The following is a 27,146-nucleotide window of genomic DNA, read 5'->3' as shown; positions in this document are numbered from 1 at the left end:
CTAGGACCATTGGATTGAGAGAGGGTTGGAAGCAGGAGGTAACTATCATGCTTCATTGATGCTCAGACCATCCAGGAGGAACAATGCAGGGGTTTCTCAAAGGGGAAAGTGATGGGTAAGTGAGAGTCCCGGAGTAAGGTTGGGAATGGGTGTTGAGAAGGTGCTTCCTGTTGTTGGCTCTGGAGTTAAAGGTGCTGTTGCAGTCTCCCTGTTTGTTATGAATTGTTTCACACTGAATTTCAGCAGAGAATTTGGTCATCTGGGTTCCTGATCAATGTGTAATTGTAGGTCAGGAATATTTGCAAAGTAAATGCAGGAAATGTAATTGAGCCTTGAGTTTGTGAAGGTTAGTTTTGGAATGATCAACGGTTTGATGACACAGTTTTTCAGGGCAGCGTCGGGTTTTGGTGCCTTTGCAGTTGGGGAGGAATAAGGCGACTGCAGGTGTCTGGACTAGTTCATGGTTTTCCGTACGACCTGTGAACTCCAGGGACCTCCACAAAGCTGTACTTCTCTTCAGTAACTGGACAAGCACCGATGCAGGGAATGGGGGAGGAGGGAGTCAGGCCAGGCTAGAGGACAGGGAACTCAGCTGGCTGGCACTTTTGTGGCATGTTAATTGGGTTTTAAAACAAAACCCCACCAGCAGCATCAAACACAACTTGGAATCACTGTACTCGAAGAGATGTTAATAATGTGTGATCTCGGGCTCGGTCAGGCATGTTTTCTGTGTCTTCAAGGAAGGAAGTAAAGCTGTGAGACAGAAGTTGAGGGAGGGACTGTGAAGCAACTGCTGTCGATGATGAGGTGGTGAAATGGAGGAGCACCGTGAGTGAAGAAGGTTCTGGAGGAACTCTGCAACAAAGATGAGGAATTTTGTTTGAGGTGTCTGTCGTTGTAAGCAGGGGTAAGCAGAGAGCAGGCTGGGGTGGGGATTTGTTGAGCAGATGGGGGAGCTGGCCTGCGCTTGGTCTGCTTGTCACTTGCTTTTTGTTTTCCCAGGCAAGCATGGGCTTTCTGTGGAGGAGACCGTGGAGACAGTCCGGCACATCCTCAGCAGCTGCCCCTGCCTGGAATTTGTAGGGCTGATGACTATCGGAAGATATGGCTATGACCTGAGTCAGGGGCCCAATCCTGACTTCCAGGTAAAGACAGATACAGACTTGTTCTTCTATCATATCTTTACAAACTCAGGACACGCCAAAACACTCGAACGCTCAGCCGAGTATTTCTGAAGGGTTAGCACTGTTGCGATATGGTGTGTCGGTAGGTGACAGTCCATTTACATCCTGCAGGATCCCACTAATGTCTGGAGAAGGAGTGTCTGTGCTGTAGGTTGAACAATAAAGTTGGCCCAGGGCAGTAGGGGGAACTTTGCTGCTCCTGTTCACAAGGTGTTCAAGTACTTTTAAGATCCACCTTCTAGAATAGGCTGTTGGGAGAGTTTGTCTGAATTCCTTTGGCAGTGCTGTGCTCCCTCAGTATTGTAGAAAATGTTTCAGGTTTTAAATTTGTGTTCCTTTTGAATTGGACTTGAGGTTGTCAGGCTGTTGTGACAGGAATTCCACAATGAGATTTGGATAGCTTGTGGAATGCTATAACCACTTTGCCTCAAACGCATGTTGAATAAACCACCCTGACTTCTGTAGAAACTCCAGCTTCCACACAATAAAAGCTAATGATGCTGGTGAAGTAGCTCAGAGAGAGGGAGCTAACCATGGACCTTTTGTCAGGACATGTCACAATATTATTGAAGGGTAGATCAGACTCAGCAATCTCGTGTCTCTATGTTTGTAACTGCGATTGCTCCAGTTATAGAAGTTAAAGCTGAGCACACATGTCAGTGGAGTTAGCTGATCAGTACTGAGCCTCCGGGCCTTGTAAATTATCGGTTCCTGTTGAAAGTTTGCCTTCTTGAATCAGGTGCCTCTCCTGGCCTCTCCTCTCAGTGTCTACATCTGCTGTCTTATCCTCAGGCAGAGGGTCACAATGGGGTTCAGTGCCAGATTAACTGCTTCTCTTCATATTATTTAAAAATAAGGGTGGCCTATTGAAAACAGAAATGAGGAAACACTTTTTCCCTGAGTGTTGCAAGTTTTTGGAATTCCCTTTATCAAAAGGGATCCTTACTTGTTATCCAGGTGGAGGTTGATGGATTGTTCATGACCGAGGGGCTGAAAGGTTCACCGGGATATGCAGGAATGTCAAGTTGAGGTGGTGAATGGTACAGCAGGTTCGAAGGACGGAGTGGCCTACTCTCATTCCTCCTTTAATTGAAACACAGTTGTTTGTGACCAGTCCAAACCAGCCATGAATGATCTGGTGCAGTATTGTTCAATTTGTTAAGGACAAGCCACGTGTAGATGATCACATTTCTGATTTGCTTTTTAAAAAGCTGAAGTGTTCTGATCCCCAGTTGTCTGCTGCGGTGAATTTTATTTTTTTCTCAATCTCACAAAAGCCCATGGAGTTCACAAGTGTTCTTCAGGGATGGAAGTCGACTGTCCTCACCTGATCGACTGAGATGTGACTTCAAGCCCACAGCAATGTGGTTTGGTGACTCAACTATCCTCAGGGCAATTGGAGATGGAAAGGCACATCCTCTGACACCCAAATCTTAGGAGTGAATGAACACAGCTCAGTAGGTCTGTTCGGGATGTTTGCCTTCTGTGGGTTCTGATTTACTGACCCACGTTCTGATACGTGTGAAGTGCACCGACTTGGTTTGGTGGTGATTTTGACGAAGCTTCAGCTGCACACACACAGATTACAGTTTTGTGCTCCTTAACACGACACTGGCCTGATTCTTTCTCATTATCCTGAGGCCATTAGCCAACGCATTCATGTTTTTGTTGGCAGGTACCGAGTAATATGAAATCCGGGCAAGTGACTGGAGTTGAGATAATGATCAGCCATGATCTAATTCACTGTTGGAACAGACTCCTTTTCATTCTTTTAGTTCTGGGATGTGGGCATTACTAACTCCTTTCACCAATTTTGCCTGTCCCCAAGTGCCCTGGAGAGGGGACTGCTGAGCTGTCTTTTTAGTTTTATTTCCACATGGAATGTGGTGACCTCCAGCTGCACCAGTATTTACAGAGTTGAACAGCACAGAAACAGACCCTTCGGTCCAACCAGTCCATGCTGGACATCATCCCAAGATAAACTCGTCCCACCTGCCTGCTACTGGCTCATATCCCTGCAAGTCTTTCCTGTTCATGTACTTCTCCAAATGCCTTCGAAATGGTGTATTTGTACCACATTCACCACTTGCTTAAGTTCATTCCAAATGCAAACCACCCTCTGTGTAAAAAATTAAATCCTTCTCTTTTCACCTTAAGAATGGGTCTCCTAGTTTTGAAATCACCCATCCTCAGGAAAAGACATGTCCCATGAACTCTCTCTACTCCCCTCATTATCTGACAAACGTCTTTGAGGTCACCTCACAACCTCCTATGCTCCAGTGAACAAACTTCCCTGTCTGTCTACTCTTTGTTTGTTACTTAACCCTTCCATAGCTGGCAATATCCTGGTAAATCTTTTCTGAACCTTCTCCAGCTGAACAATATCCTCCTTATTACCAGGCCACCAGAGCTGGACACAGTCTTCCACAGTGAGGGGGGCCTCACCAAAGGTCAGTATGATTTTCCAACTCCAATATTCACAGGGCTGAGCAATGAAAGCAAGCCTGCTAGACATCTTCTTACCCACCCTGTCAATGTGTCACACAACTTCAAATAATTGTCTCCCTCTGTTCTCCAGCAATACCCAAGTCCCTCCCATTAATTGTATGAGCTCTATCTTTATTTGTTGTACCAAAATGCAGTACCTCACATTTATGCTGATTGAACTCTCATCTGCCGTTTCTCAGCCCATGGACCCATTTCATCATGATCCCTTTGTAATCTTAGAAAACCTTCCTCACTGAATACAATGCCACCAATTCTGGTGTTGCATGCAGACTTACTAATCATCCCTTCTGTATTCTCAGGCAAGTTATTTGTATAAATGACAAACAAAAGAGGGGGCCCAATGGAATACCTCTGGTCAGATGCCTCCAGTCCAAAAAGCAACCTTTCACCACCACTCTGTCTCCTGCCATTTAGCCAATTCTGTATCCACTTGCCAAGCTCCCCCGGAATCCCACGTAAACTCACCATTGTCTGTCCCTAGTTGCCCCCAGGGCAGTGAAGAATGAACCACATTGCTGTGGGTCTGGAGTCACATGTAAGCCAGACCAGGTAAGGATGGCACTTTGCTTCCTGAAAGGGCGTTAGTGACCCACTGCAGTTCTTGGGATGTCCCATCAGGGAGGGCATTCCAGGATTTTGACCCAGCAACACTGAAGGAGCAGTCACTTATTTCCAAATCAGGATAGTGAGTGTGGCTTGGAGGAGGATTTCTGTGTACCCACTGTAGGGACATTGGCCGCCTTGGGTGGGAGAGGTTGTGGATTTGGAAGGTGTTTTCTCAGTAGCTTGGCTGAGTTGATGCAGTGACGGGAGTGAATGTCTAAGGAAGTGGATTGAAAGCTGATCCACATTGAGGAAGCAACTCTTCTTGTGCATTAACATCTTGTTCTGACAGACAAAGTTAAAAATCACACAACATCAGGTTTATTTGGAAGCACTAGCTTTCCGAGTGACGCTCCTTCATCAGGTGGTTAACTTGGTGCATCCCAGTCCAACACTGGCATCTCCTAATCATTGTACAGGTAGAGTGGCCTTGATGGAGGGAAATGTCCCAAGAGACTTAGCAACAGGAGCTGCCAGACCATCATGTGTGGAGATCCTGGGATAGGTGAACAAATGGACGATCAAACAGGGGTGTTTGAAGGAGCATTGTAAAACAGCAGCCAACTGCAGTGAGTCAGGGCCAAAACAGCTGAAGGCCTGGTCATCATTGCTGAAAGAGAAAGGGATTGCATTTGGAGGGGAGCACACAGCTCAGGTGGTTAGGAGTTAAAAAGGAAATGGAGAGAAGAGGGAAGGTCAGGGAAAACTAGCATGAGAAGTTCCTGAAGTGAAATGCTTTCAAACTGAGCAGCTGGGGAGGTCCCTAAGTACAGCATTGATAGCCGAGTGGGGTTTGGTACGAATTCACTGAACTGCTGAGTCAAGCTTAAGGGGCTTAATCACCTTTCAGTTCCTCTCCTGCAGTTTGTCTCCCTTCCAGCCTCCTTGTATCTTTGAGAATGCACATTGTCGAGAGCCTTCCTGTCTGTTGATGCGTTCCTGTGCTCGATTTGGCGTAGCTTGGTCAGACCTCCGTCCTAGGTTTGCAGTCCAGACTGATTGTGCTCGATGGGCTATTGCTGTCTGTTCCCGGGTGATCCTACATTGTGGAGAGGGTAGGGAATATGCTCACCTGCCTCTGGGGAGAACTCGGAGGTTACCATGGTGAGCACTGCATTCAACTCTTGACCCAAGTTCATTTCTTTGCCAATTCAGGTGTTGGTAACTCGTCGGAAGGAGCTGTGTGATCAATTAAACCTGCCTCTGGAAACAGTGGAGCTAAGCATGGGCATGTCAACAGACTACGAACATGCTGTAAGTCTCTCTAATTGTTCTGGATTTCCTCTCCAGTGGGTTTCTAATCTCTCATTTCCTTGCACAAACAAATATTTTTGGTTTTGACGCTAATGTGTTCCAGACTCTCTCTGTCGGGACAACTGATAATCTGGTGGGCAGGCAACACACTTGCCTTAATTCCTGCAGTGTCCCACAGTGACACAGCCCTGAATGTGGCAAAGGTCTCAGTTTCCTCATTGTCACTCAGTTACCTGAATGTGCTGCCCATCTATGTGTCATTCACCATGAACTCAGGCCAGGGACAAAGCTCAGCCACCAGCAGTGACAGCTCAGCTAAGTGTGGGAGAGGCCTTTCCGCTCCCAACAGTCACACACTGGACTGGGATTCCTTCCTCTTCTGTCCCCTCCCCCCGACTCCTGACCTCTTTCTATTAAAAGAACAAGCCAACTTGCATTTTTTATGCTTCCTTTGACGTCCCAGAGTGCTTTACAGTCAATTAAATACTTCTGAAGTGTAGTCATTGTTGTGTTGTAAGGAAAATTGGCAGCCAAGAAACACACAGCAAGATCCCACAAACATTAAATGAAGTGCTGGTTACAGACCAACCAGCTAACAGTGTTGATCCGTCATTTGGATACGCGTGGACCATGCTGAAATACAATAGGGTTGTGAAACTCTGCTGGAGCTGTCTCCATTGTGTTCTCCTCCCTATAGTCTTCATGTTGGTGTCCCACCCTGTGATACCTGCACATGGTGTTGACTTTGCTTGCACCTTTGTGCTTTCATGTCCATTGCTGGCCTTAGTTCCCAGCTGCTGAAAGAACTCTACTTCACTTTGGCTGGAGCAACCAACTTAGGAGGGGGGAGATGGTGAGAATTGTTTTATGTTGTGAATTGTCATGAGCTGCATGAGAGGTCTTTGGCAGCATCTGCAATAGGAACAACTCAGTGAGAAGACAATTGTAGTGCGATGGGGAAGGATGTTGTTGTGGGACTAACTGGTCCTGTCAGTCATCATGGTCAGAGCGGCCTGCTCCTGTGTTTCAGCTAACTCTGATTCCCTGAGCTGACGTGGACTTTTTCTTTCAAAGATAAACTTTCCTGCAGTTGCTAAAGTTTTGGTGAAGAGCAAATCCACTGAAGTGGAGCAGGCTGGACTGGCACAAGCCTGGCCCACCTGTCTGGTGTAGACAGGCAGGGTAGGAGAATGTGTGTCTGTGTGGGAGAAAGGGGAGGCGGGTATCGACCGAGGAGCACGGGACATTGTCCAATGTTTTTCTTTACTGGCAGATCGAAGTGGGGGCGACCAATGTGAGGGTTGGCAGCACCATCTTTGGAGAACGGACATACCCCAACAAGATGGGCATGGACGAGACCTCAAAGGAGGCAGGAGAGCCAGCGGAAATAGCGGGCAGAGTGACTGCCAAGGCACCTTGATGGACAAGCCAGGTGGAAGGGAGAGGCCCTTTCCACCCTTCACAGGAGTCTCTCTGAGAAGGTGCTCTTTCAGTTGAGCCTCACACAGCAGTCCCTAGAGTTTTTAAATGATAAGTTTCAAAGGAAGTTGTTATTGATATTTGATGAATCGTGTTGGGTGTAAATGCTGAAGTCCTCGGCCTTCCTACCCTTTGGTAAAGTAACACACTGATAATGGCACTGGAACAACTACCAGGGGTTTGCACTATTAATTATTAAATCACAAACTGATCAAGGACAGATGGAAGCCATTCAGCCCATTCATCTTGTGATGGTTCTCAAAGCACTGCCTAATGAATTCGAGTTTCCTGCTCTTTCTCATCACCCTGTGAACTATTCCTTTTCACAAATTTCACAAGCTTCTGTTCACAAGTCACAATTGAATCTGCTCCTACTGTCTTTTCTGTTGTCTGAAATAAAGACAAACAGACCAGCTCCTGTCACCTCTACTTCTCCAGTCAATCACTGGCAATCACTGTTGTCTGATAAACTCTTCCTATTTGTTCTGTTTGGCAATATGAATTCAGTTTGCTTTAAAATGTACAAGTCAATATTCCTGCAAATAAGAAGGTGATCTCAATGAGAAGGGAGATGAAGCTGTTGGATGGTCTGATAAACTGAATTGGTCCCCTGTGTTCTGTAGGTGAGAGAGACCTGCCTTTGAAATGATGCCTATACATGAGTCCCACACCTTGAAATGGCCAAGCCAGCTGCTCCATTCTCTCCCTGCCACCTTCTCAAGGGGAACTTTGAGATGGAGAGTAAATGTAGACCTTATCGGCAAAAGTCACAGCCCAAAATAGTTCTGAAGCGTTAGTCCGTTTGCGTGTGAAAGCAACCACTCTGTCAGAACGATGAAAGTGGAGAGTGTGATTTGGAGCAAACTCTCAACTTTGACCATCCACGGTCAGTAGGTGTCATAATCTCCAGGTTCCCATCCCATCCTCGACCACCAGTCCGTCACTGTGGGGGAGGAACCTTCAGGTACCTGCACCATCTGATTGCACTGGTTCAAGACGGTGGTGCAGGTAAAGAAGCTACTGGGAATGGACTTGAATTGTACACCCAGTGCCAATCTATGTTCACTTCTAGTCTGGCCATGTCTCCATTTTACAATTGTCATTCTTAACTGAAAAGACTTTCACTGCCTCACTCCTTTGTACATTCTGGCAAAAACCTTATGTTCCTCTGATTTTAGCCTGTTACATCTTCCCCTCCCAGTCTCTTTGTCCCAGTATTGGCAGCGGTACCTCAGGCATGAACCTCTGAAATGCATTCCCTCAATCTCATCCATCACACTCTCTCTCTCGCTCTCTATTTCTCTGTCTGTCTGTCTCTCTCTATCTCTCTATCTCTCTGTCCCCTATTGTCAGAGACACTCCCTAAAACCTTTGACCAAATGTTGCCTGATCTGCCCTGGTAATACTGTTCATGGCTTGTTATTTTGTCTGATGTCCCTGTGAAGCACCTTGGAACTTTGTACTGTATTAAAGGCACGATGTAAATGGAACTTGAATAAATGAACTGTTGATGATTGATGTCTTGCTGAGTCCATGAGTCACTGCTGGAATCAGGAGGATTCTGACTGTGAGCCACACGTAGATTGGAAAGGAGGCATTGAGATAGCTCCCTGTAATTGGCTGAGGATGGGTTTTTTGACACTCTCCAGCCCCATTGTAATTGTGATTCTCTGAACTATAGTAATGTACTTGGGAGAGTGAAGCAATGAAACTGACTTTGTATGGTGTCGCAGCTTTCTGAAGGGATTCAGTCACCAGTCTATAGACTAATCCTAATTCTCAGTGACTTCAATGTGGTTTGAAGTGGACCAAGAGTCTCAGGTTTTCATTAAATATTGAAATGCGGTTGGCATCTATAGAAGTTGAAGCTTTATTCCTCTGTGTTTACAACTCGCTAAGAAACTCAACAGTAATTTACAGTCAACACAGAGCTCACTGATCCCACATACAGGACAACCAGATAATCACATGAAGGAGGGCACCTGTCTGGATTATGAACATCATTGAGGATTTATCGAGCTGAATGACCTACCTGTCTACTGAACCTTTGTTGTGTATCTGAAAGAATTTTACCAACACATACCACATTCTCTCAATGTTCATTCCAACCACACAACCCAACCCAATCGCTTCAGTATCAGTCAGATTTAGTCTTGGTATAGCACAGAAGGAAGCCATTCAGTCCAGCCTGTCTCTGCAAGTCATAAATATCTGTCAAACCAAAGCCCATTTTCCAGCTTTTGGCCGAACAGCTGTGGAGGCTATAACAGTGAAAGTGATGATCTGAACATTACTTGGCTGTTACAAGGGTTTTTGACTTGAGTATCCCATTCTGGCTATGAGTTCCAGACTCCTGTCACCCTCTGAATATCAGTTTACCTCTTAAATCTCTGCCCCCTGTTTATTGATCCGTTATGAATGGAGACGTACCTTCCTGTGCCTCAGCCTTATATGTCCCTCATAATCTTCTGCCTAATCTCAGCAAGCCTCCTCTTGTCTTCGACACTCCATGGAAAAAAACCTCAGCCAATCCAAATCTCCTTCAAGATCAGACTGTCCCGTAGAGACAACATCCTGGTAAATCTGCTTGATAACCTCTCCAGTCCAACAGCCCTGATAGTACGGTGCACACAGTACTCTTATTGTGCCCCAGTAAGTGTTTGCCTGTTCAGTGAAACCTAATGTCTGTTACCTGGGATCTTGTTGAACAATGGATGATACTTGCTGTAAGGCACTGCAGGGTAGAGGGAAAAAACCCCATCTCTAATCAATTTGCACATCCAATGCAACATTGACCTTGGAAATATCCTGTTCCAAGTGAATTGAAGTATTTGCTGGGGAAGTATAGTTTTGTTTTTATTGAGGGTGAGGGTATCACTGGCTGGTCAGCATTTATTGCCCATCCCTAACTGCCCTGAGGCCAGTTAAGAGTCAACCATGTTGTGGGTCTGGAGTCACATGTAGGCCAGACCAGGAAAGGATGGCAGTTTCCTTCCCTGAAGGGTATTGGTAATCCAGGTGGGTTTCTCCATGATCCATGATCAACATTTCGACACTGAGTTCCAGACAGCTCATTGAATTCAAATCCCACGGTCTGCCTTTGTGGGATTCAAACCCAGATCCCCCGATCATTAGCTGGGTCCAGAGATAATACCATTAGGCCATTGACTTCATTCTCTGTCTCACCCCATGCTTTCCCAGATCTGGGAGGAGTTGGTGGGGACAATGGCAAGCAAACTTTCCTTTTGGTTTACTTGAGTTCGAAGGATTGGGGGAGCTTTGATCTGTACCTGACCCTGTACTGTCCCAGTTTGTGGGGTGGGGGTGGGAGTAGGGGATGGGGGAGTTTGCAGTACGTTTATGTTGAGTTGAGATGAGTGGAGGCAGCTTTGCTCTGGAGCTGGGCCTGTGGAGTCCCTGCCCTGGGATTGTTGGGTCAGGACAGTTCTGAGAGTGCTTTGCTTTCACTTGAGAAGAGGGAGCTTTTCTCTGAATGGAGCCCTGTGCTCCAGAACAAATCAAAGAGTAGAGGGAGCTTTACTCTGTGTCTCACTCTGTGCTGTCCTAATCCTGGTTGTATTTATTAGGGACAGTGCAGAGGGAAGTTTTACTTTCAGTCAAAAAGAGTAGAGGGAACTTTACAGTGGACCTAATGCCATACTATCCTGTGAGTGGATGATGGGAATAGTGCAGGAGGAGCTTTACTTTCAGTTTGAAAGAGTAAGTTCAGAAGAGACAGGAACAGAATGAGGCTGGTTGGCCTTTTGAGTGTGCTCAGCCATTCAATCAAAGCTCCTCACCCCCATTTTCCTGCCTTCTCTCTATAACTCTTCAATCAATTACCAATTATAAATCTGTCGAGCTCCTCCTTAAATTCACTCACCATCCCAGCTCCCATTCCACTTTGGGGGAGTGAATTCCACAGGTTCTCAACTCTTTGGGAGGAGTAGTTTTCCGTGACCAGTAGAGGGGACTTGTCTCTGAATTGAACCCTGTCCTGTACCTGTCCTGTCGTTACCCATCTCGGGTGTGAAAGTTGACCATAACAACACGACGGTTGGAGGAAAAACGCCTCATCTTCCGCCTGGGAACCCTCCAACCACAAGGGATGAACTCAGATTTCTCCAGTTTCCTCATTTCCCCTCCCCCCACCTTGTCTCAGTCGTTCCCTCGAACTCAGCACCGCCCTCCTAACCTGCAATCTTCTTCCTGACCTCTCCGCCCCCACCCCACTCCGGCCTATCACCCTCACCTTGACCTCCTTCCACCTATCGCATCTCCATCGCCCCTCCCCCAAGTCCCTCCTCCCTACCTTTTATCTTAGCCTGCTGGACACACTTTCCTCATTCCTGAAGAAGGGCTTATGCCAGGAACGTCGACTCTCCTGCTCCTTGGATGCTGCCTGACCTGCTGCGCTTTTCCAGCAACACAGTTTTCAACAATCAAGAAGCTATCTATCTCAGTCATAAATTCACTCAGTGACCTGACCTCCACAGCCTTCTGTGGCAGTGAATTCCAGAGATTCCCCACTCTCTGGCTGAAGAGGTTTCTCCTTATCTCTGTTCTAAAAGGTCTTCCTTTATACTCTCAGGCTGTGCTCTTGGGTCCTAATCTCTCCTACCAATGGAAAAGACCTTCTCAATGTCCCCTCTGTCCTGGCCATTATATACTCTGTAAGTTTCAATTACATCCCCCTCCCTCATCCTTCTATCGAGTATAGACTTAGAGTCCTCAAATCTTCCTTAAACGGTAAGCTTCTCATTCTCTCCCACCCTCCAAATGATCTCTCAGCCCCCTTCCTCCCCTCCACATTCCTGATGAAGGGCTTATGCCTGAAATGTTGACACTCCTGCTTCTAGGATGTTCCCTGGTTTTCAGCAGCACACATTTCTCTCCTGCTTTTATATCCAAGTCCTCTCAAAAGAAATGCCAACATCGCATTTGCCTTCCTAACTACTGACTCAACCTGCAAGTTTATCTTGACAGAATCCTGGACTGGAACTCCCAAGTCTCTTTGCACCTCAGACTTCTGAATTTTCCCCCCATTTAGAAACTAATCCATGCTTCTATCATTCCTTCCAAAGTGCATGACCTCACACTTTCCCACATTGTACTCCATCTGCCACTTCTTTGCCCACTCTCCTAACCTGTCCAAATCCTTCTGCAGCCTCCTTGCCTCCTCAATGTTAGTTGTCCCACTACCTATCTTTATATCATCTGCACATTTAACCAAAGTTCTCCTAGTTCCCTCATATAGCTCATTAATGCATAAAATGAAAGGTGTGGTCCCAGCACTGAGCCTTGTGGAACACTGGCTGCCATCCTGAGAAGGACCCTTGTATCGCCACTCTCTGCTTTCTGTCAGACAGCCAAGCTTCTATCCGTGCTAGCACCTTGCCTCTGACACCATGGGCCCTTGTCTTATTCAGTAGCCTATTGTGCGGGACCTTGTCAAAAGCCTTCTGGAAGTTCAGATAGATAACATCCATTGGCTCTCCTTGGTCTAACCTGCTTCTTAGTTCCTCAAAGATTTCTAACAGATCTGTCAGGCATGACCTCCCCTTGATCATACCATGCTGACTTGGCCCTATTTTACCACACACTTCCAGTGTTCAGAAATCTCATCCTTCACAATGGACTCCAAAATCTTACCCATGACTGAGGTTCTGCTAATCGGTCTATAATTTTCCATCTTTTGCCTGACTCCTTTTTTAAACAGGGGTGTCACATTAGCGATTTTCCAGTCCTCTGAGGCCTTCCCTGACTCTAGCGATTCCTGAAAGATCACCAGTAACTCCTCCACTATCTATTCAGCTATCTCCTTTAGAACACTGCGTTGTAGTCCATCTGGTCCAGGTCATTTATCCACCTTGAGGCCATTCAGTTTTTCTAGCACCTTCCCCTTGGTGATGGCCACCATCCTCAGCTTTGCCCCGTCACTCTCTTGAATATGTAGGATATTACTCCTGTCTTCCACCATGAAGACTGACACATAGTAATTATTCAGTTCCTCAGCCATTTCCTTGTTCCCCACTACTATCTCTCCAGCATCATTTCCTGCAGCCCGATGTCCATGTTTGCCTGTCTTTTGCCTTTTATATGTCAAAGGAAACTCTGAAGATCTTGCTTAATATTCCTAGCTCAGTCACCCTCACATTTAATCTTCTTCCTCTTTTTTTAATTGCCCTTGGTTGGTCTTTGTAAGCTTCCCAATCCTCTGGTTTTCCACTCCCCTTGGCCACATTTATACACTTTCTCTTTGGTTTTTATGCTGTCCCTGACTTCCCTAGTCAGCCATGGTTGCTTCATCCTCCCTGGACCATGCATCTTTTACCTCAAGATGAATCTCTCCTGTGTTTCCTGAATTACTCCCAGAAAGTCCTGCCACTGCTGTTTCATTGTATTTCCTGCTGGGCTCCTCTCCCAGTCAATTCTGCCCAGCTCCTCCCTCATGCCTCTGTAGTTGCCTTTATTCAGCTGTAATACCATTACCTCTGATTCTATCTTCTCCCTCTCAAGCGCAGAGTAAATTCAATGATATTATGATCATTGCCTCCTAGGGGCTCTTTTACCTTAAATTCCCTGATCAAAGCATTTCCTGCTCTATGCCCCGAACCCTTGATTCACCAGCTGCTCAAAAAGTCGATGAATCTCAGCCTTAAACACTTACAAGGACTCTTCCCCCACACTCTCTGGGGCAAACAGTACCAAAGACACTCAATCGTCTGAGAGAAGAAATTCCTCCTCAGCTCAGTCTTAAATTGGTGCTCCTTTATTCTGAGACTGTGCCCACTCGTCCTCAACTCTCCAAGGAGGGAAAGCATCCTCTCAGCATTTACCTTAATAGTCTTCTCTGATTCAATGAGGTCACCTCCCATTTTTCATAATGCCAATGTCTTTAATCTTTGCTCATAAGCCAGTCCATCCAGACCACGGATCATCCCAGTGAACCTCCTGTAAAGTGCTTCCAGTTCAATGATATCCTTCCTTTAATGAGGGGACCGAAACTGCTGTCAGTATTCCAGATGTGGTCTCATCAGCACCTTGCACAGTTGCAGTGAAATTTCCCTTCTCTGATACTCCAACCCTTTGGAAATGAAGGCCAATCCTCCATGAGCCTTCCTGCTGATGTGCTGCGCTTGTGTGACACATGCACAAGTCCCCCTGAGTCCTTGTGTTGCAATTTTCTGCAGCTTTTCTCCATTTCAGTAATACTCTGATCTTTTTTCTCCCAGTCAAAATGAACCATTTCATATTTTCCTACACTATACTCCATTTGCTGACTTTTTGTCCACTGACAGAATGTATCAATCTCTCTCTGTCAACAGTTTCAATCCAGAACATAACCTGCCTTTCCACCTATTTTTGTGTCATTTGCAAATGTGGCTGTAGTACATTCACTTCCTTCCTCAGTCATTAATGTACATTGTAAATAGCTGTGGTCCCAGCACTGATTCCTGTGGAACAACACTGGTCACAGGTCACCAACCTGAAAACGAGACCCTTTATCCTCTTGTCCATGAGCTAATTCTCTCTCATCATGCCTGTTTAGTACCTCAATATCAATACATGAACCAACAGATTAAAGAGCAGCTTCTTCCCTGCTGTTCCCAGACTTATGAATGGACTGCTCAGGTATTAGTGTTGATCTTTCTCTGCACCTTATCTGCATGATGTTGGGTTTTTGACTTAATCTTTTGTGAGGTACTCTGAAGTCTAAATGCAACACATCTGGTTCCCCTCTCTCTAGGAGAAAGTGAGGACTGCAGATGCTGGAGATCAGAGCTGAAAATGTGTTGCTGGAAAAGTGCAGCAGGTCAGGCAGCATCCAAGGAGCAGGAGATGCTGCCAGACCGGCTGCACTTTTCCAGCAACACATTTTCAGCTTCCCCTCTCTCTACTCTGGTTGAGACTTGCATGTCAAGCTTGAATAAATTAATTTGACCCGATTTACAGAAGAGCATAAGAACCAGGAGCTGGCCATCTGGCCTTTCCAGCCTTTTCTGCCATTCAATAAGATAATGGTTGATCTTTTTATGGGCTTCACTCCTCTTGGTTGCTCTCACAGCAGAGCCCTTAATTCATTTACTGTTCAAAAATCTCCCCGTCTATCTTTGCCTTAGAAACATTCAGTGAGGTATCCTGAATTTCTTCATTAGGAAGGGAATTTCAGATTGAATGGGGTCAATCCTGCAGTAATTCTGCAGAATCCAAGGATTTTTGGGAAGTGACTTGCGTGGCTAACGAGGAGTGAGTGACTGAGAGTTGTTTCGGTACTGTGGCGATACACCAGAGGGCGAGAGTGGACCACACAGACACGGAAACTTAGTGCCTGTCTAATTAGAGTCGGCAGCAGCCACATTAAAGTGCGTCAATGTTACAAAATTGCTGTTGCCACAGGCATCATATAAAAATTCCTGGAATTTCTCATTCGAAAAGAAGAGAAAAATCTGCTACAGGCCTCTTGCTTTTCTTAGAGTCATGGACATATACAGCACGGAAACAGACCCTTCGGTCCAACTTGTCCACGCCGACCAGATATCCTAACCTAATCTAGTCCCATTTAACAGCACCCGGCCCATATCCCTCCAAACCCTTCCTATTCACACACCCATCCAGATGCCTTTTAAATGCTGTAATTGTACCAGCCTCCACCACTTCCTCTGGCAGCTCATTCCATACACATACCACACTCTGTGTGAAAAAGTTGCCCCATAGGTCTCTTTTATATCTTACCCCTCTCACCCTAAACCTATGCCCTCTTGTTTTGGACTCCCCGACCTCAGGGAAAACACCTTGTCTCTTTACCCTATCCATGCCCCTCATGATTTCATAAACCTCAATAAGGTCACCCCTCAGCCTCCGACACTCCAGGGAAAGCAGCCCCAGCCTGTTCAACCTCTCCGTATAGCTCAAATCAATTTGCTTTTCCAAAATGCAGCACCTCACATTGATCTAACTGAAACTCCATCTGCCACTCCTCAGCCCATTGGTCCATCTAATCAAGATCCTGTCGTAATCTGAGGTAACCTTCTTCCCTATGAGCTACACCTCCAATTTTGGTGTCAGCTGCAAACTTACTAACTTTGCCACCTATGTTCACATCCAAATGATTTATGTAAATGACAAAAAGTAAAGGGCCCAACACCGATCCTTGTGGCACTCCACTGGTCACAGGCCTCCAGTCTGAAAAACAACCTTCCACCACCACCCTCTGTCTCCTACCTTTGAGCCAGTTTTGTATCCAAATGGCTAGTTCTCCCTGTATTCTGTGAGATCTAACCTTGCTAACCAGTCTCCCATGGGAAACCTTGTCAAACGCCTTACTTAAGTCCATATAGATCACGTCTACTGCTCTGCCCTCATCAATCCTCTTCATCACTTCCTCAAAAAACTCAATCAAGTTTGTGAGACATGATTTCCCACACGCAAAGCCATGTTGACTATCCCTAATCAGTCCTTATCTTTCCAAATACATATAAATCCTGTCTCTTAGGATTCCTCCAACAACTTGCCCACCACTGAGGTCAGGCTCACCAGTCTATAGTTCCCTGGCTTGTCCTTACCGCCCTTCTTAAACAGTGGCACCACGTTTGCCACCTTCAGTCTTCAGCACCTCACCTGTGACTATCGATGATACAAATATCTCACCAAGAGGCCCAGCAATCACTTCTCTAGCTTCATACAAAGTTCAAGGTTACACTTGATCAGATCCCTTTAGTCACTTTTTTGCATTTCCAGCACTTCTTCCTCTGTAATATGGACATTTTTCAAGATATAACCAACTATTTCCCCATATTCTATACCTTCCATGCCCTTCCCTTCGATAAATACTGATGCAAGATACTCATTTAGTATCTCCCCCATTTCTTGTGGCTCCACACAAAGGCTGCCTTGCTGATCTTTGAGGGGCCCTATTCTCTCCCCAGTTACCCTTGTGTCCTCATATCTGTTTGGAGAATCCCTTTAGAATCTCCTTAACCCCAATTGCCAAAGCTACCTTAAGTCCCCTTTTTGCCCTCCTGATTTCCCTCTTCAGTATACTCTTGTAAGGAATCATTCTCCTCTCTATACCTGGTATATGCTTCCTTGTTTTTCTTCACCAAACTCTCCATTTCTCTAGTCATCCAGCCTTGCCTTTCACCCTCCTAGGATAATACTGTCCCTTTTGTTATCTCATGTTTCAGGACTACCTGTTGCCCAGCCGTACTTTCACCTGCGAACATCTCCCCCTCATGAACTTTTGAAAGCTCTTGCCTAATACCATCAAAAGGAGCTTTCCTCCAGTTTAGAACTTTAATGTTTAAATCTGATCTAACCTTTCCCACCATTATTTTTAAACTGATGGAATTGTGGTCGCTGGCCCCAAAGTGCTCCCCCACTGACTCCTTGCCCTGCCTTATTTCCCAAGAGTAGGTCAAGTTTAGTTTCTTCTTGAGTAGATTCATCCACATACTGAATCAAAAAATGTTCTTGTACACACTTAACAAATTCCTTTCTGTCTGAGCCCTTCACACGATGATGGTCCCAGTCGATATTTGGAAAGTTAAAATCCCCTACCATTAAAGCCCTATTATTCTTACAGAATACTCCTTACAAATCTCCTTACAAATTTCCTGATGATTATGGGGGTCTGTATAGTACATGGATGTGATAGAACGGGGAATTCTCTCTGGTGTGCCAGTACTGTAAAGGAGTGTTGTTGGGATAGATGGAATCTGTATTTTTATAATGTTGCCGTGCACAGATGCTTTGTCTCTTCCATTTTATCATCTTTTCTTTTGTGGAATAAACTTCTGTTTTATTAGTAAAACCATATTTGCAGCATTTGTATGTCTGTGTTTCAGTGAGAGATCACCTTGTCAAATAAGATGACAACAAGCTGTGATCTACCAAGCAGGTTTCATTCTGGGATCTGACTTTGTGCAGTAATCACTCCAGTTGGGCTCCGAACATTGGCAAACAATCCAGAATAGGCATCTGACATTGTCGATGGAGCAGGGACCTTAACTGAGGTGCCCCCAAAGGACACTCTCAGTGTGCGGGTATTCAAAACGTCAGCACAGATCAAGGATAAAATGCAGACGGTGAGACTGCATTGACACCCGTGGAGTGATAAGATATTGCATGAAATCTATGTTTCTGCAGATGGGCCAAAGACTGAGGATAGTCCTTGGGTGAAGTGAACTTAGACTCCATTCAAACAGTTTCTTCCCAATTTGATATCAGACACTCTGGCTGTGTTTTTGTAACAAATTGAGGAAGAGCCGATTCTCTCAGAGAGTGATAGGAACATGGAACTCTCTACCAAAGGGAGCAGTGGAGAGGGAGAGGGGTAATGCATCCAAACGAAGTTTGATAAATCAGGAAAGAACAAGAAGAATGTTTTGTCCATTCAGCTGAGGTGAAGAGGGTGGGGAAAACGGTGATAAGGCAGACACTGGCACAAACCCTTGGCTGAAATGGCTAGTTTCTGGGCTCCAAGTTCAAGGCCACTTCCTTGTTTCACATGAATCTTGGGAACTGTCAAGGAATTGCAATTGCATGTCCCTGCCAAGGGGTGGTGCTGTAGCGTGACATGTTGACATGGACCATTTCCATTATGAATCTAGACCAAGGATTGTCGACAGACATAGCTTTTGATTTATTTACAGAGTGTGTGTGTTTGAATACGTATATGTTGCTGTGTTTAGCTTCCCTGTGTGCATCTCTGTACATACGTGAGTGTAAATGTGAACATGCTTCTGTGCACACACACACACACACACACACTCTCCATGTGTACAGTCTTTGTGCAAATGTGGGTGCCAGAGCTGTAAACTAATAATTCAGGATAGTCACATTTCCCTTTCCTCAGAAAGGCCCTTTGTGCAAAACAAGGAATATTTTTTCATTGATTTATTGAATTTAACACCACACTTGGGCAGCACGTTTGTCGGAAATGTTTTACAGATGTGCAGTGCGCTGCGAAAAGCTCTTGTAATTTATGACTCACATTTCAATCTTTATTTGATGGCAGCTGTTAGAAAAACAGACCCAGCCTTCAGCGCGACACAATGTTAGTGTTCAGTGAGACAGGCTGTTATAAAACTGCAGCCTGGACAGAGCTGACACACAACTGACCCACAGAGGCTTGTAACCCAAGCTTTGGAATGAAAAGGCAGAGGTGGAGGTGAGGAGTTCAGCACCATTGGATCTGGGAGACAGGAGGTTCAGCACAGACCAAAGAGCAACACTTTGGAAAGAAGGAAAGAGGAAGTCTTGTATTTGGAAAGTGTTTTACACAAACCCAGGATGTCCCAAAAGGTTTCAAAGCCATCAGGACTGTGCCTTCTTGTACTGTCATAGACGGTGTGTGCAGCCATTTTATTAACAGGAGTTTCCCACTGAGAGCAGGGTAATAATGTGACCAGTTTTACTGAGGTGTGGGAAACACGTTGGAGGGGTCTTCAGGCAGAACTCCTTGATCATTCAAAATTGTGGCAGCAGATACTTTAACATCCAACTGAGAGGGCAGAGGAGACCATAGTTCAACATCGCCTAGAAAAGATATAATCTCCAACATTGCAGCACTCTCTCAGTACTGACCCTCTGACAGTGCCCATTCCCTCAGCACGAACCCCCTACAGTGCAGCACTCCCTCAGTACTGACCCTCTGACAGTGCAGCACTCCCTCAGTACTGTTCCTCTGACAGTGCGGCACTCCCTCAGTACTGACCCCCTACAGTGCAGCACTCCCTCAGTACTGTTCCTCTGACAGTGCGGCACTCACTCAGTACTGACCCCCTACAGTGCAGCACTCCCTCAGTACTGACCCTCTGACAGTGCAGCACTCCCTCCGTACTGTTCCTCTGACAGTGCCCATTCCCTCAGTACTGACCCTCTGACAGTGCAGCACTCCCTCAGCACTGACCCTCTGACAGTGCGGCACTCCCTCAGTACTGACCCTCTGACAGTGCAGCACTCCCTCAGTACTGAGTCTCTGACAGTGCGGCACTCCCTCAGTACTGACCCTCTGACAGTGCAGCACTCCCTCCGTACTGTTCCTCTGACAGTGCCCATTCCCTCAGTACTGACCCTCTGACAGTGCAGCACTCCCTCAGTACTGACCCCTTACAGTGCAGCACTCCCTCAGTACTGACCCTCTGACAGTGCAGCACTCCCTCCGTACTGTTCCTCTGACAGTGCCCATTCCCTCAGTACTGACCCTCTGACAGTGCGGCACTCCCTCAGTACTGACCCTCTGACAGTGCGGCACTCCCTCCGTACTGACCCTCTGACAGTGCGGCACTCCCTCAGTACTGACCCTCTGACAGTGCAGCACTCCCTCAGCACTGACCCTCTGACAGTGCGGCACTCCCTCAGCACTGACCCTCCGACAGTGCAGCACTCCCTCAGTACTGACCCTCTGACAGTGCGGCACTCCCTCCGTACTGAGTCTCTGACAGAAGGTTGCTTGGAGAGTCTTCCCCTTCCTTCAACATAGGAACAACAGAAAGCCATTCCCCCCTGCCAAGTCTTTTCCACCAATCAGTGAGATCATTGCTGATCTGTATTCTAACTCCTTGTCCTTGCTTTAGGCCCAGATCCCTTAATTCAATGGCTGAATAAAAATGCCAGAAGTCACGCAACACCAGGCTTTAGTCCACCAGGTCTATTTGAAATCACAAGCTTTCAGTGTAGTCAACAATAGACATTAAACAACAGGTGCAGGAGTAGGCCATTCTGCCCTTCAAGCCAGCACCACCATTCATTATGATCATGGCTGATCATCCTCAATCAGTATCCTGTTCCTGCCTTATCCCTTGATTCCACTATCTTTCAGCATTCTGTCCATCTCTTTGTTGAAAGTATCCAGAGACTGGGCCTCCACTGCCCTCTGGGGCAGAGCATTCCACACAGCCACCACTCTCTGGGTGAAGAAGTTTCTCCTCATCTCTGTCCTAAATGGCCCACCCCTTACTTTTAAACTGTATCCTTTGGTTCAGGACTCAGCCATCAGTGGAAACATGCACAGTGCCTTAGTTCGGTCGATCAGTCTGTTTATCTATCTCAGATCTGTCTTCAGCACTGAGTTGCTTCCTGAGCATGAGCGCTGAAGGGGTTTGTGAGTGGAGAGCTGAGAGGGAAGTTCAGCTGTTAACAGAGGCATTTGATAAGCTGCCAACTGAAAGATTATTGTGGGAATGTCAAGGTTTGTAGTGTTGGGGATCATGTGTCAGCACTGGGAGAAAACTGGCTGGCCAGTTGAAAACAGAGAGCCTGTTGAATGGTATTTATTTGCGAGATCGAATGTCTCGCAGGGATTTCTGCTGTAACTTCAGCATTTTACAACTGATATTAAGAATTCTGATGAGGGGACCGCAGGCATGGAGGCTAAATTCACAGATGACACAAAGAACAGTGGGAAGGTATGTTGTGAAGGAGATGTGAGGAGGTTACCAATGGTTGTGGATGTGTTCAGTGAGTGCATATCAACCTGACAGAGCACAACGTGATGAAATGTGAACCTGTTCACTTTGGCAGGAAGAGTAAAAGGTGGATGATTTAAATGGTGAATGTCTGCAGAATTCTCAGGTACAAAAGGATCAAGGTCCTCAAGCGTACGAGTCACAAAACATTAGCCAGCAGGTACAGCACGTAGTCAAGAGAGCTCATGAGATGCTATCCTTTATACTAACAGGAGTCAAAGTAAGGAGCTGATATTTCAGTGACACAGGACATTGGAGAGACCACAACTCAGATATTGTGCAGATTTTTGGTCTCTCTGCTTAAGGACGGATGTAAATGCTTTGAAGGAAGATAAGGGGAGGTTTACTGGACTGATCCCTGGAACGAATGAGTTGCTTGGTGAGGAGAGGTTCACCAGAACTGGGTTTGTTCCCACTGGACAGCACAAGAGCGACAGGCTGACCTGACTGAAGTCTAGGAGACCCTGATGAGGAGCTCCCAACAAGGGGCACATGGAAAACAGGCTGCCTCATGGAGTGGAGTCCAGGATTAGGAGACACTGTTTTAATATGAGGGATCTCCGTTTCAGGACAGAGATGAGGACAATGTTGGTTTGTTTTCCCTCAGAGGGTTGTGTGAGTTTGGAACGTTCTGCCTCAGGAAGTGGTGGGGCTGAGGTCATTGAATCTTTTCCAGACAGACAGAGGTGGATGGACTGGTGTTGGACAGAGGGATCAAAGGTGGTCAGTGAGAGATGGGAATGTGGGATCCCAAACACAGACAGATCAGGAGTGATCTGACTGAACGGAGGGGCCGAATGGCCTCCTCCTGTTGTCCCTGGTCCCTGTGTTTTTGTTTTGTTTTATTCATTCACTGAATGAGGGTATCACTGGCCGGGCCAATGTGTATTGCCCATCCCTAATTGCTCAGAGCCAACCACATTGTGGTGGGTCAGGAGTCACATGTAGGCCAGACCAGATAAGGATGGCAGTTTCCTTTCTAGTGAACAATGGATTCATGGTCATCACCACAGTCTTAATTCCAAGTGTTTATTGAATTAAAATTCCACCACCTCCTTTAGCAGGACTTGAACCTGGGTCTCTGAGTGAATAACCCAGTGATAATCTCCCCAGGCCATCGCTTGCCGACTTTGTCCAGCTTCTATCTTGCTGAGTTGGGGGATTGAAGTTTCCTGGGCTGCACTAAGTCCTGAGGCGAACTTTAATGTCTCAGTGAGACCTTGTTGTTGGGGGGGAGCTGTTCAAGTCTGCCTGAGAATGGCTTTAGGACCCAGAGGGAGTTTCTCTCTCTCTCTCTCTCTCTGCCTGATGTGGGATTGAGAGGGAGAGCCGCTGCTGCTGTTGTTAATGTTTTAAAAAGAAAAGAATTTCCCTCTCTGTTCCCCCCCGTCCCGGGAACTGGCAGCTTGGAAAACCGACAGGACAAACCTGCAGAAGGTTCCTGCCCCTTTTTCTTTCCTTGTGGGTGCTGCATGGAGTTGGACTGTGCTGTGTCTGTGGGGGTTTTTTTTAAGCCCAGGACATTTCTGAGTTGCAGAAAGCAGACGGGACTAAGTAACGGAATCCAATTTGCGTCAAGGAAGAGGCTAAGGCTTCAGGAAGCAGATTGGGACACGGTGGCACATTTCCCTGGATAAGAGAGAGAGAGAGAGAAGAGAAGAAGGGGCTTTGGAATGCCCCCACCCAGTGGGCTCAGACGGAAGGCAGTGTGTCTGTGAAGTTTGACAAGAGGTTTGGTGTTTGGGCTGCCAGAGCAGACTCTCTCTCTCTCACACACACAGACACAGCGATGAAGCTGTGCCCCAGGCTCGTCTTCTTCCTGTGCCTGCTCTCCCAGGCTGACTGCTGCTCACAGTTGCTCACCAACACATGCATCTGCATCGAGGAGAGACCAAAAGGAGCCAGTTACCCCGAGGTGCGGAGGAAGGTGGTGTGCAGCAAACAGGAACTGCAGGATGTTCCTCAGAGCAGCCTGCTCCCCAACAGGACTGCACATCTGTGAGTGCCTTCAGTGTTTGTGTCCAGGGGGTGTGGGGGGGAGGAAGGAGGGTGCCACTTGGCAGGCAATTTTGCCCCCACTGCAAAAGTTGGGGGGAGGGGGAGGGAAATGTGACATTTACCTGTTTGCTCCAAATGATTCAGTGCAGAAGGTCAGTCAGTAATTATCAGTGAGGGAACAGAGAGGGAGAATTCCACATGAATTAATGGACAGATTCAGTCAGCTCATAGGAATCAGAAAACTCCAGTTAAAGAAATAGATGCAGGGAACCACTGAGCTAAAACAGCAGGGTATGAAATTCTCAGTCAGATCCACATTGAATTCTCCAGTTCAGAATCAGGGGAGCAATCATTTCAGGACAAATTAAACCTCTTATGGGGTGGGTGGGGGGGGGGGAATGAAAACACCAGCATTTTAACTGATTCCAGACTGGATCTGTCAGAGGCACACAGTGTGATGTTTGCTGGGATTGCTGGATTCCCCAATCTGATCACTATCACAGCTGCTGTGGACTGGCAGCAGTTCAGTCATCCCTGACCCAGACCCACCAGGAGCAAACAACTCCTCTCGACAATGAACAACTCGGGCTGGTCAATGATGATCAGCCATGGGGCAGATCATGGCTCCCAGAGCAGGGAAGATGGAACTATTACAGCCCACTGGGTCAGCGACGTCCCAAGGAATCTCTGAGCACTTGTCCATTGAGAAGGAGACAGTAGCAGCAGCAAGGGGATAGATGTAGGTGGAGAGGTAAAGATTAGTCAGGACAGTGAGGAGATCTCCTCTGTGCATCTCCCAACAATGGAATCTTCTCCAGCTACCAGAGAGGGTAAATAGATGTGTGGCACCAATAACAGGGCAGCACTCTCTGGGTGGGAAAACTACTGAGAAGCCACGATTATGTGCTCAGTTCTGGTGGCTCATTCTCAATCCCGCTGACTCTGAGAGGAGAGATCTGCTGGCTGAGGCATCATCACATCACCATTCATACCCAGCAGGAGGAGAGCATTCTGTCCATTTTGTCTGCACTGGCTGTTGAAATCCCAGCTCACAATAGTGCCAATCGCCTGCTCATTGTCCCTTCTCAAAATATTGTCTAAATACCATCAGAGAGCCTTCAGTGATCCTGCCTTCCCCACACTCTCAGACAGTACATTCCAGACCCTAAATACTCAAGTGAAGTTGCGTCCATCACCTTCTCATGATAATGCATTCTGGAAGTTAAATAATTATATCATGAAAAAGATATTCCTCATATCACTTTTGTTTCTCATTAATTACTTCAAATCTACACCCTCTCATCCTCAATCCTTTCACCAGAGGGAACATTTCCTCCATATTTACTCTTCCCAGACCTCTCATGATTTTGAAGGTTTCCATTCTCCCCAAGTCTCATCTTCTCCAGTCTGTCTCCATATCTGAGATTCCTCACTTCTGGAACCGTTCTGTTCTGCACTCTCACCATTGTCTTCACATCCTTCCCTACACAGAGCTCCGGCTGAGACTGAACTGGTGTCTTAAACAAGTTCAACATCACTGCTTTGCTCTTGTGCTCTATGCTGCTATTAGAAAAAGCTGAAGAGATTGTGTGCATTATGAACTTCTCTCTCCACCCATCCTGCTATCTTCAAGAACTTAAGCACAAATACACGCAGGTTCCTCTGCAGGTTCCTGCACCCCCTTTAAAGATGTTTTTATTGTGTCATTCATTTCATATTGTCTCTCCATGTTTCTCCTCCCACTTCCCTACGCTGAACTGCATCTGCCACCTGTCTGCCCAATCCAACAACATGTGAGTGCCTACTTTGTCCCTCTGAAGGTCTTGTCCTTCGCACAGTTTGCAGACATTGAGATTTTCTCCTGAAGATCCGTGGAAAGGCAGGATCCTTCTTCAAAGGGAGACTGTCAAGTAACCATCTCACATTGCAGTCTGAACCATCTGCAGTTGTTTGTGTTTTTATTCAGACTCAGTCCCAATGTCAGCATCCTCTGTGTCTCCTCGCTGACAGAGGTGTCCATTCACAACCTTTTGTATTCAGCCAGAGACAGCATCACATTTACAGTATGGCCTTAAGCCATGCTTTCGCCTCACAGACAAGGGCCCTGTACCACAGCGGTCACAGCTGGTTAGTAGTTTAGCTGATTTGGGACACATTTTAATCCTCTCCCCGTGCCTTGTGGTAATGCTGCCAGTTTGACTCAATGGCTCATGTAGCCTGCACATTTATATTTGAGCTTGCAAGGTTTAGATTCCAAACCAAGCTGTCAGACCCATGTACAGGCCTGAGGGAGTCCACACAGCCACAGGGACAGAGCTTCCAGTGGGATGGTAAACTTCTCTGTCCTGACAGGTTTCCAGCAAAGATCAAATGAGACTATTTCAGAGCGTTGGGGTGGGGTGGGGGTGCAAGCAGCCCGGGGGATACAGCTGGTTGTCAGCAGCTGATGGCATGAGAGGGGACAGCCCAGCTGCCTGCTCAGTGTCAAGGCCCACATTGTCTGTTCGAGGCTGGGGTCGAGTTCACAGTGGGAAGGGGAGGCTCCAGTTGTTGTTGCAATCCATGTGTGTAACAACCACACACACAGGGCTCCGAAGGTAACTCTGTTCAGGGATGACGAGAAGCTCAGTGATGAGGCAGATTCTCCAAGGTAAAAAGCTCAGGACTATTACCTGAGCCATAAGCTGGTTGACCCAGAGCCAAACCCATTGGAGAGGGGAGGCTGAGACACTGGTGTGGGAGAAATGGATTTGCATTCATTGGGCAGTGGTGCTGGTGATGGGAAAAGTGGGGACTGTGTTACTGCGATGGACTTGACTTGGTCAAGTTGGGATCCCCGTTGTGGTGAGCCATCTAGCTGCAGCAGTAGAGTGGGTTTTAACCAATTAGAGGGGAGAAGGGATCTTCTGAAAGGAACCACAATCCAAGCAATCCGACAGCTCAGGTCATGTTCTGGGGACATGGGGTTCAAACCCCACCACAGCAGATGGTGACTTCAGAATTCCTTAACAATCTGGATGAGAAAAGTCTCAGGCCCAGCACGTAACCATTGCCGATTATTCTTAAACCCCACCTGGTTGAGTAACATCCTGCAGGGAAGGAAATCTGGTGTTTTTACCTTGTTTAGCTGATGTGTGACTCCAAACCTCAGCAACGTGATTGACTCTTAGCTGCCCTCTGGGCAATTAGGGATGGGCGACCAATACTGTCCTCGCCAGTGCCAACCCACATGCCATGAACAAATAAAATAAGTCAGAGGAAAATAATAAAAATTCCATGTGGGTCTGCTTTGGGGACTGAAAACAGGGATGCAGCAGAGAGTGACAGAGTGTATAACCTTACATGCACACCAGCAGCACACAGACAGGACCAGAGGGAGCATTCTGATATCAAAGCTGAGTATCTGAGTGTGTGCAGCTATTCTTAACAAAGTGGGTGTACTTGGAAATAAACATGATGGACATGACAGGAACATTGTTGCAGGGTGACCAAGCCTCGGGCTTGTACATTGAAGGGTATCTGACATTTGGAAAAAGTAGGGAGTGAGGAGACGCTGGTCAAGGGATTTCCAGAAGAGGGTAGCCCTGTTCATTCAGGATGCTGTTCATGTCATTGTGAGAGGTGACCTTGGCTTAAAGGGCAATAGATG

The 27,146-nt window shown here is 46.7% G+C and overlaps 2 protein-coding genes across 4 annotated transcripts in view; both read left to right on the top strand.

Moving 5' to 3' along the window:
• The window catches only part of plpbp (pyridoxal phosphate binding protein), a 25,400-nt gene extending 16,854 nt beyond the window's left edge, over window positions 1-8,546 (top strand). The window contains exons 6-9 of one of the 2 annotated variants that reach the window (XR_009647412.1): window positions 1,003-1,145; window positions 5,451-5,549; window positions 6,823-7,992; window positions 8,037-8,546. Coding sequence is in view for 1 of the 2 variants with exons in the window: in XM_060856562.1 (XP_060712545.1) it covers window positions 1,003-1,145; window positions 5,451-5,549; window positions 6,823-6,969 (389 nt within the window). In the remaining variant the exon portion in view is untranslated. Of the gene's footprint in view, window positions 1-1,002; window positions 1,146-5,450; window positions 5,550-6,822 lie in introns of both variants that reach the window. The other variant, XM_060856562.1, reaches the window with a different exon arrangement.
• Window positions 8,547-22,818: 14,272 nt separating this feature from the next.
• adgra2 (adhesion G protein-coupled receptor A2) overlaps window positions 22,819-27,146 on the top strand; it is a 144,594-nt gene continuing 140,266 nt past the window's right edge. For both annotated transcript variants that reach the window (XM_060856737.1, XM_060856736.1), the window contains exon 1: window positions 22,819-23,497. In XM_060856737.1, the coding sequence (XP_060712720.1) occupies window positions 23,289-23,497 (209 nt within the window). In that variant the 5' untranslated portion in view covers window positions 22,819-23,288. The remainder of the gene's footprint in view (window positions 23,498-27,146) is intronic.

Source organism: Hemiscyllium ocellatum, chromosome 48, assembly GCF_020745735.1.
Source record: "Hemiscyllium ocellatum isolate sHemOce1 chromosome 48, sHemOce1.pat.X.cur, whole genome shotgun sequence".
Classification (NCBI taxonomy): Eukaryota; Metazoa; Chordata; class Chondrichthyes; order Orectolobiformes; family Hemiscylliidae; genus Hemiscyllium; species Hemiscyllium ocellatum.
This window is presented reverse-complemented; position numbering and strand designations above follow the sequence as displayed.